The sequence below is a fragment of the Chiloscyllium plagiosum genome, chromosome 7 (genome assembly GCF_004010195.1).
Source record: "Chiloscyllium plagiosum isolate BGI_BamShark_2017 chromosome 7, ASM401019v2, whole genome shotgun sequence".
NCBI classification, from domain to species: domain Eukaryota; kingdom Metazoa; phylum Chordata; class Chondrichthyes; order Orectolobiformes; family Hemiscylliidae; genus Chiloscyllium; species Chiloscyllium plagiosum.
The window spans coordinates 89,349,950-89,360,191 of record NC_057716.1 but is presented as its reverse complement, the minus strand read 5'-3'; the positions used below and the strand labels follow the sequence as shown (position 1 = coordinate 89,360,191).

Here is a 10,242-nt window from a genome sequence, read left to right as displayed (position 1 = left end):
TGTCTTTACCACCCTTCTTCAACAGTGGCACCACGTTTGCCAACCTCCAGTCTTCCAGCACCTCACCTGTGACTATCGATGATACAAATATCTCAGCAAGACGCCCAGCAATCACTTCTCTAGCTTCTCACAGGGTTCTCGGGTACACCTGATCAGGTCCTGGGGATTTATCCACTTTTAACCGTTTCAAGACATCCAGCACTTCCTCCTCTGTAATCTGGACATTTTGCAAGATGTCACCATCTATATCCCTACAGTCTATGTCTTCCATATCTTTTTCCACAGTAGATACTGATGCAAAATATTCATTTAGTATCTCCCCCATTTTCTGTGGCTCCACACAAAGGCCACCTTGCTGATCTTTGAGGGGTCCTATTCTCTCCCTAGTTACCCTTTTGTCCTTAATATATTTGTAAAAACCCTTTGGATTCTCCTTAATTCTATTTGCCAAAGCTATCTCATGTCCCCATTTTGCTCTCCTGATCTCCCTCTTAAGTATGCTACAACTTTCTTTATACTCTTCGAAGGATTCACTCACCTATCCTGTCTATACCTGACATATGCTTCCTTCTTTATCTTAACCAAGCCCTCAAATTCTTTAGTCATTCAGCATTCCCTATACCTACCAGCCTTCCCTTTCACCCTGACAGGAATATACTTTCTCTGGATTCTTGTTATCTCATTTCTGAAGGCTTCCCGTTTTCCAGCCGTCCCTTTACCTGCAAACATCTGTCTCTAATCGGCTTTTGAAAGTTCTTGCCTAATACTTTCAAAATTGGCCTTTCTCCAATTTAGAACTTCAACTTTTAGATCTGCTCCATCCTTTTCCATCACTATTTTAAAACAAATAGAATTATGGTCGCTGGCCCCAAAGTGCTCCCCCCACTGACACCTCAGTCACCTGCCCTGCCTTATTTCCCAAGAGTAGGTCAAGTTTTTCACCTTCTCTAGTAGGTACAACACATACTGAATCAGAAAGTTGTCTTGTACACACTTAAGAAATTCTTCTCCATCTAAACCTTTAACACTATGGCAGTCCCAGTCGATGTTTGGAAAGTTAAAATCCCCTACCATAACTACCCTATTCTCACTTCTGTTCTCAGCTGTACCCATCTCAGATCGATCTCTTTCCTCACTGTCTCCCTGGGTCCACCCCCCCACCTTACTAGTTTAAATCCTCCCAAGCAGTTCTCGCAAATTTCCCTGCCAGTATATTAGTCCCCTTCCAATTTAGGTGCAATCCATTCTACTTCTACTCCAAAAGAGATTCCTATGATCCAAAAATGTGAATCCTTCTCCCATACACCAGCTCCTCAGCCTTGCATTCATCTATTCTATCCTCCTATTCCTGCCCTCACTAGCTCGTAGCACTGGGAGTAATCCAGACATTACTACCCTTGAGGACCTCCTTTTAAAATTTTTACCTAACTCTCTGTAATCTCCCTTCAGAGTCTCAACCTTTTCCCTTCCAATGTCATTGGTTCCAATGTGGACAATGACCTCCTGCTGGCCCCTCTCCCCCGTGAGAACATTCTGCACCCTCTCTGAGACATCCTTGATCCTGGCACTCGGGAAACAACAAGCCATTCTGCTTTTTCTCTGCTGGCCACAGAAACATCTGTCTGTACCTCAGACTACAGATCTCTTGGAAGCCGACGTACCCGGGGTTGCATTAGAGCCAGTCTCAATACCAGAAACTTGGCTGTTCGTGCTACGTTCCCCTGAGAATCCATCACCCCCTACATTTTCAAAAACAGCATACCTGTTTGAAATGGGTATATCCACAAAAGACTCCTGCCCTAGGTGCCGACCTCTCTCACCCTTCCTGGAGTTAACGCATCTATGTGACTGTATCTGAGTCTTCCCCCCACCTTCCTATAACTGCCATCCATCACATACTGTTGCTGTTGCACCTTCCTCATCACTTGTATCTGTCTCTCCAACCGATCCACTCGATCTGATAAGATTCGCATCCAACAGCATTTATGGCAGATATAATCCGCAGTAACCCTTAAACTCTCTCTAAACTCCCACATCTGATAAGAAGTACATATTGCTGCAAAGGCTATTTTTGCTCCTTCACAATCTGCAGACCCAGAAAATAACACCGTCTTATTCCTCTACAAACCCTGCCCCAGGTTAAATGAATGGCTGTGGCTTATATTTTAAGTTTACTTGCTGCTCCTTGGATACAGGCTGAAAGAGCCTAGCATCCCTTGCGCCTGTGCTATTTTTAAAACTTGATTGTGTGCCCAATCAAGCAATGCTCTGCATTGTTTGATTTTATTTTATCTATTTATTGTCATATGTACCTAAGTACAACGAAAAGCTTTGTTTGCGAGCAGTACAGGCAGATCATGTAAGCAAGGACATACAGATCATAGGGTGAAAAAAACTTGGACAGAGTAAGGCATACAGGGTACACTGCACAAGACTTGCATTAGACAAGATCAACATTAACAAGATCAGCATTATTTGAAGTTAGATACTCCATTCATCAGTCTAATAACATCAGGGAATAAGTTGTTCCTGAACCCGCTGATGTGTATGTTCAAACTTCTCTATCTTCGACCTAGTGGAAGAGGTTGTAGGAGACCATTACTGCTGTGGGATGGCAGCCTTTCTGTGACAACAAGGTACATAAATGGAGTCCATTGATGAGAGGTTGGCTACCATGATGGTCAGGCCTGTGCACACAACCTTCTGTAGTTTCTTATAGTCCTGGGCACAGCAGTTGCCATACCAGGTCGTTATGCACCGGGACTGTATGCTTTCAATGGTGCATCTGTAAAAGTTGGTGAGGGTCTTTTTGGATGTGCCGAATTTCCTCCGCTGCCTGATGAAGAAGAGGAATTATTGTGCCTTCCTGACTGTTGCTTCTTGACACTTATCCCAGTCATGGCAGACAGGAGAATACTGGCATCCTGCTTCGTTGGCAAGGATCAGGAGGTCCTGCTGGTGGTATAGATGCAGAGCCTCCCCTTTCCCCAGTGTCCACAGTAGAAACCATAGCAATCAACCCTGCTGGCCTGTCTGAGTTGGTCACCCAGGTCAGTGCAGTATCAGCAGTCTGGAGCAATACACAGCAATGTAACATTAATGCCACCATCTTCTCTCTGATACCTCACACTCAATCTATCTCTGCTGCTGTACCCACCTCCCAACAAGGCTCATGCTCTGCCACTCCCACTATTGTCTACAGCATCTTCCCCACGTGCTGTCACCCAACTCTCAACTCTTGATAGCACTAATCCTGCATGTCCTCTGTGCTGCCCAATCACTCAGTTCAGTTACATTGCCTCCTGTACCAAGAGTAATAGCTGTAACATCCATGTCCATCTCCTGTAATACCTGTTTTTCTCCCTCATTCCAGGAGAAAGCAGCCCCAACATCATAAGTGGTGAGGAAACAAATGTCAGGCAGAAAGAGTCAAGACGGGTGATAGACCACCTGACATTTGCTTCCTCACCACTGATGAGGAGAGGACCTTGACCCTGATTGCCCTCCTGACTGGTTAATCAAGTCCAAGCCCTCAGACTGATATTGGAGGTTGCCCTTGACTCACTGTGTCGACATCCCCTGACCCAAGGCTGTCTCCCTTGACCTCACTGAGCTCTGCTGACAACCTCCAATTAGCTTTCTGGATTTGTGTAAAACAACAAGGCAAGACAGAATTAGGAGGCTAGGAGAAAGTGAGGAGTGCAGATGCTGGAGATCAGAGTTGAAAAGTGTGGTGCTAGAAAAGCACAGATGGTCAGGCAGCATCCGAGGAGCAGGGGAGTTGATGTTTCAGGTGGATGCCCTTCATCAGGAATATGGGAGGTGGGGTAGGGTGGGAAGGGTGCTGAGAGATAAATAGGAGGGAGCATGGGGCTGGGGGTAAGGTAGCTGGGAAGACGATAGGTAGGTTCAGGTGGAGGATGATGGTGATAGGTCAGAGGGAAGGGTGGAGCAGATAGGTGGGAAGGAGGATTAGATTAGATTAGATTACATTACAGTGTGGAAACAGGCCCTTCGGCCCAACAAGTCCACACCAACCCGCCGAAGCGCAACCCACCCATACCCCAAACCTAACACTACGGGCAATTTAGCATGGCCAATTCACCTAACTTGCACATCTTTGGACTGTGGGAGGAAACCGGAGCACCCAGAGGAAACCCACGCAGACACGGGGAGAACATGCAAACTCCGCACAGTCAGTCGCCTGAGGCGGGAATTGAACCCGGGTCTCAGGCGCTGTGAGGCAGCAATGCTAACCACTGTGCCACCGTGCCACCCAAAGTTCAAGGATGGTTCAAAAGGGTGGAGGGTTTGATCTGTGATGAGGTGAGGGGACGGGAAATGAGGAAATTGGTGAAATCAACATTGGTACCACGTGGTTGGAGGGTCCCAAGGTGGAAGGTGAGGCATTCTTCCTCCAGTCATCAGGTGGCTTGGATTTGGCAGTGGAGGAGACCCGGACTTGCATGTCTTTGGTGGAGTGGGAAGGGGGAGTTGAAGTGATCGGCCACAGGGCAGTGGGGTTTTTTGGTGAGTGTGTCCCAGAGTTGTTCTCTGAGATGTTCCACGAGTTGGCGTCCTGTTTCCCCAATGTAGAGGAGACCACATTGAGAGCAACAGATAACGTAGATGAGGTCGAGAGTTGAGTGCTGGGGTGCAGTAGATTAGGTGTTTGCATGTGAGGGAAAATCTCTGCTGGATGTGGAAGGATCCTATGGGGCCTTGGATGGAGGTGAGGGGGCAGGTGTGGGCACAGGTTTTACACCTCTTGTGGTGGCAAGGGAAGGTGCCTAGCGGAGGCGTGGACCTAACGAGAGAGTCACAGAGAGAATGGTCTCTGTGGGATGCTGAAAGGGGTGGCAAGGGAAATATATCCCTGGTGGTGGGCTCTGACTGTAGGTGACGGAAATAGCAGAGGATAATGAGCTGTATCTGGACGTTGGTATGGTAGAAGGTGAGTTGAAAAATGTGGTGCTGGAAAAACACAGCAGGCCAGGCAGCATCTGAGGAGCAGGAGAATCAATGATTCAGGCATAAGCCCTTCTTCGGGGCTTATGCCCAAAACGTCGATTCTCCTGCTCCTCGGATGCTGCCTGGCCTGCTGTGTTTTTCCAGCAACACATTTTTCAACTCTGGTCTCCAGCATCTGCAGTCGTCACTTTTTCCATAGTGGAAGGTGAGGGCCAGGGGATTCTATCCTTGTTGTGGTTGGAGGGGTGGGGTTCAAGGGTGGGGGTGCAGGAAGTGGAAGAGATGTGCTGGAGGGCATTGTTGATCGAGTGGGAAGGGTAATTGTGGTCTTTGACATAGGGGCCATCTGGGATGGAACTAGAAGGCTGGATGAGCTCAGGTTGATTTCTCTGGAGGGAAGAGGGTGAACCTGATTAAGGTACGTAAGATTATGAGGGGCATGGACAGGATGAATAGAAAGCAGCTGCTTCTCTTAGTCAAAAGGTCAGGAAGGAGGAGGCATTATTTGAAAATGAAAGGCAGGAAGTTTGGAGGGGATTTGAGGAAAGAGCTTTTCACCAAGAGGATGGTGGGGTCTACAATGCACTGCCTGGGAGGATGGTTCATGTGGGTGACTCATCGCATTTAAAATATCCTTGGATGAACACTTGTAGCGTCATAGCACTCAACAGTTTGGGCCTGGTGTGCAAACGTGGGACTAGTGTATTTTTGACAGCACAGGCTCTGTGGGCCAAAGGGCCTCTTCTGCACTGTATGATTCGAAGTAATAAGAGCTTGGAATCTCAGGCTGCAGTGCAAATAGACACGGCAAAGCAATGCAAGGCAGTGATGTTGTGAGCATCCAGATAGGTTCAAAGTAAGAGAGCACTAAGAGAGCAAGTGATGAAGCCCAGAGGTACAGCCTTATCCAGTCCATGAGCTGGATGTGTGGTCTGGGGTGCACACTATCCTCGCTGCAGCACTACACTGGTAATTGCAAGCATTGAGGTGCAGGAGTGCTCTGTATATGGATTGCAGATGTGATATAATGTTTCTCAGAGGCTGGTACATGTAGGCTGCCAACGTCCATGGATGTGGGGTGCATCGATGGTGTGCCCATGGCTGTTGTTGCCCAGTGACTGAATTTGCCATGTACTGGCTGTGACTCCCAACAGAGAATTATTGATGTCTTGCCTATTATAAAGATAGGAATCTGAATATTAATGAGGCAAGTTTCAGCAATAATAAAGCTATGAACTCTGCCCATTGTAACCCATTGCTGCCAACCAAGGAACTTGCCACATCACTTGTCAAAAAAGCTGTACTGAGATGCTTTTGACATGGAGATCAACGTTGATGCTTCTTGTCTGATTCTGCCACAAATTACACTGTAGACAGGCAGGAGGCCAGAAGTACACAGCAAGCCAGTCAGCATCAGGAGGTGGAGAAGTCGATGTTTCATGTGCAACCCTTCTTCAGGACTGGGGGTGGGTATAGGGGGAGCTGCAAATAAAGGGGCAGGGTGGTGAAGTGGGGAAAGGTGAAGATAGGTAGGGCATATTACCTGGTTGGTCAATGGAAGGAATGGATCCGGTAGGTGGTTGGGAGGGGTGGAAGGGAGGTGGAGTGGCTGGGAAGGGAATCGGGGGTTGGGAAGGGAGATTATTTGAAATTGGACAACTCAATGTTGAGTCCTCCAGGCTGTAGGCTGCCCAGGTGGAAGATGAGGTGTTGCCACTATGATTTACGGTTTGGTTCGTTGTGGCAACGGAAGAGGCTAAGGATGGTCATATCTCGAAACAAGTTACACTGTAGCACATGTCACTTAGGTGCCCATAAATTTTCACCTAATATTTCAGAAGTTCTTTCTTCAGAACCTTAACCTGAAAGCTTTGTTTCTCTCTCCACAGTTGCTGCCAGGCCTACTGATTATTTCCAGTGCTTTCTATTCTTAATTCAAATTTCTAGCACCCACAAATATTTTACTTTACAATTAAATATATATTCTTTTATTTTTGTAAATAAAATTTGAAACTTGCACTATAAAGACAAGCAACCTTCAGACCCTTTGAGATGATATCACTGGTGGAGACTGGCTATTTAACTAATGGTGTCTCTCCATTTCTTTGCTGAGTCTGTGATTTCAGCCTCAGAATCAGTCTGAAGGAAATGATGCAATGAGTAGATATGCAACAACATTTAAATGTGTGCAAAACATTTTGTCCCTAGGTTACAGACATTAGAGAAAAAAATTCTGGTTGCATCTACAGACATGCCATCGATCATGTATGAGATGAGAAATCGGGTAGAATCATTTCGGGAGAAACTTGAAGTAAGATAAATCAATTTTGTGAACACTTAATGTCAAAACACTACATCAAGCCAATGCATTTCCTTTCCGTATGTTGAGCCTTTGTGTGTTTTGATTTCATTATTTTATTTGGTTTATATATTTTATTAAGTATCTCCATGGGTGTATATTATGTCAAATCTCTGAAATGAATTATGCACCAAGATTGGGACAAAAGGCCAGCACGGTGTTTAGCACTGTTGCCTCACAGCACCTTGGACCCAGGTATGATTCCATCCTCGGGCTGTCCTGTGTGGAGTTCACATATTCTCCCTATGCTTGTGTGGGTTTCTTCCGGGTGCTCCAGTTTCCTCCCACAGTCCAAAAAATGTGCAGGTTAGGTGGATTGGCCATGGGAAGTGCAGGATTATGGATCTGCCCAGTCACTGGGGTGCTCCTTGGAGGGTTGGTGTGGACTCAATGGGCTGAATGGCCTGCTTCCACACTGTAGAGATTCTATGATTAAAAGATGGCATTGTTTATTCTAGTTTGAGAAGTTATGGTGTTCCTCACATAATCTGAAAACATTTTACACTTCAGGAGAAGAATAATCACAAAGAAAAGGACAGCATGTCTGATTATTACAGTTCAAATGAATTAAATGAATGTTGAAATACTTTAATCATTTAATCACTCCTTTTTCCTATTTTAACTATTGTATTGAGTTTGGCAAGAAGTGAACAATAGAATACAAATTGTAGTAAAATAAGAAAGTTCACACAGTTGAAATGGATAATTGGAAGTGTTTTTCGAGTATTTGCATCATTACTGTATACACATCACAGTACAACAAATCATTCAAAATAATGCAACTGTGAGACACCAATCTAATGATCTTTCCCTGAGAAATCTTCAGCCCATTCAGCATTGCAATTGCATTCACTCTATCAGCAGAGATAGTGGCAGATGAAGTTATGTAACCTAATCCTGACATGCCACAAATTTGAATTAATTGGACTTAACATGGATTTCGTAGCTGTTGGGAAACTCAACTGTTGGGGAATGTTGAGAACTACCTGCCCCCATGGCAAGTGGCCCTTCCAGATCTCCTAGTGTAACATGAGGAGTGTCTGCACTCTCTGTAGTTCTCTTGGCAACCCCCAATCTCAGTTCCAGCCTTGACTCCAACTCAGCTCTCCCCGCCTCTTCTTAGTAGAATCATCGAATCCCTAAAATCTGGAAGCAGGCCATTCAGTCCATTGAGATTACACCACTGCTCCAAAGAGCATCCCACTCCTCTATCCTATACCTGTGACCATGCATTTCCCATTTCCCAGACTTCACATCAGTTCTGTTGAAGAGGCATTTATACTCAAAATGCTAGCTTCTCTCTGTCCTTAGATGCTGCCTTACCTGCTGTGATTTCCAGCACTTTTTGTTTTCCATGGCAAATCCACCTAGCCTACACATCCCTGGACACATTTGGTAATTTTGCATGGCAGTCCACCTAACCTGCATATGTTTGGACTGTGGGAGGAAACCGGTACACACAGAGGAAACCCATGCAGACACAGGGAGAATGTGCAAACTCCATAAAGGCTCCGCCTGAGGGTGGAATTGAACCTGTGTCCCTGGCACTGAGGTAGCAGTGCTAATCACTGAGCCATCATGCAATGGGCCTCCTCCCCCTATCCTCATGTGCCAGGCTATCCAGTCTGCTTGTCAGAACAAACCATTATTATGGTAGAAATCAGACTCATAATTTCCAGTGTTTGCACATACAGCTCAATGCAAAACCAGGAAGTGTGTTCTAAGTTATCTGCACAAATTTTGCTACACTGTATATCTCATTGAGAGAGTCACTGGTTACATGAATAAAAGGAGTGAAGCCATGGTCATTATCTAACAGATATTTGGTAAGCTCACCAGATAAAGTTGGAGCTTGTCTATTGTTATCGCTGGGTAGCACAATGGAAGTCAATTCCTGGAATTATCACAAAAGTTAAATATTTTGAATAGTACACAAAATTCTGCAATTTACCTGACCTAATATGACAGAAAATACAGATTAGTGTTTTATACTTAACAAGAATAACTTTTTCCTACAAATAAGTAGAATCTAACTATTGGTAAACAATTTTGAACCATTGACATATAACTCAGCTTGTTAAAGCTTTACTCCCCTATAAACTCCCCCTTTACTACAGACATATATACAGACACAGACATTATGGGTGGCTGGAAAGACTGGGAAGGCCTTTCAACAGCTCTTGTTAACAAGGTCCACTGAAATGGTCCTTTGGGCTTGTTAGATGTGCTGCACCATGATTCTCCTTCTCTAGATGGTTTCACTTGATTGTAGAAGGTACAGGGTGGGCTGGTTCACTTTTTTTAATGAAGTCTCTGGTTTTTTGGCTAAGAGCTACAGCTTATAGCTTACAGCAATGGCAGAGGGGCAAAAGGAAACAACTATTTTCAGGTTTGAGATGCTTTTCATTGTAGACCATAAACATCTCCTTCTCCTGCAGAGGTCAGCCAGCTTTTATGTCATTGTCATCCCCAAATTGTTCATCTATCTGAGGGCCAAGCACTTTTATTATCGATAACAGATCACTAATACACAGACTAATCTACTACTTGTTACCTACCAAAGCTCCATTTGTAGGCATCCCTTGGATTATCTGTAAACCAGGCTTCCAACTACTGCTTGACCAAGCAGCTGTGTAAATCGCACTTACAATGACTGTCAGGTTACTTGCTTTTAAAAAGTGCAACAATCTTTCAACAATCCTTGGCTTTTTAAAAAAAAAACCTGTTCTTTTCCCAGTTCAGTCCACAGAAGTACAGAAAAATAAAAAAGATAAGTCTTTATGCCATACCAGTGTAAGTAAACATTTAAAAGTGGAAGGTGTTTTCAATAAGTCAAACAGAGTCTCAAGAATTAAGCATTACATTTGAAATGTGGACATTCATTTCTTCAGATTTTAATAATTGCTGAAGAC

The 10,242-nt window shown here is 44.8% G+C and overlaps 1 protein-coding gene across 1 annotated transcript in view; it reads left to right on the top strand.

Annotated features, from left to right (window-relative positions):
* si:dkey-219c10.4 (high affinity cGMP-specific 3',5'-cyclic phosphodiesterase 9A) overlaps positions 1 to 10,242 on the top strand; it is a 109,906-nt gene that overhangs the window by 46,339 nt on the left and 53,325 nt on the right. The window contains exon 4 of the mRNA XM_043694198.1: positions 7,180 to 7,282. Coding sequence (XP_043550133.1) covers positions 7,180 to 7,282 — 103 coding nt within the window. The remainder of the gene's footprint in view (positions 1 to 7,179; positions 7,283 to 10,242) is intronic.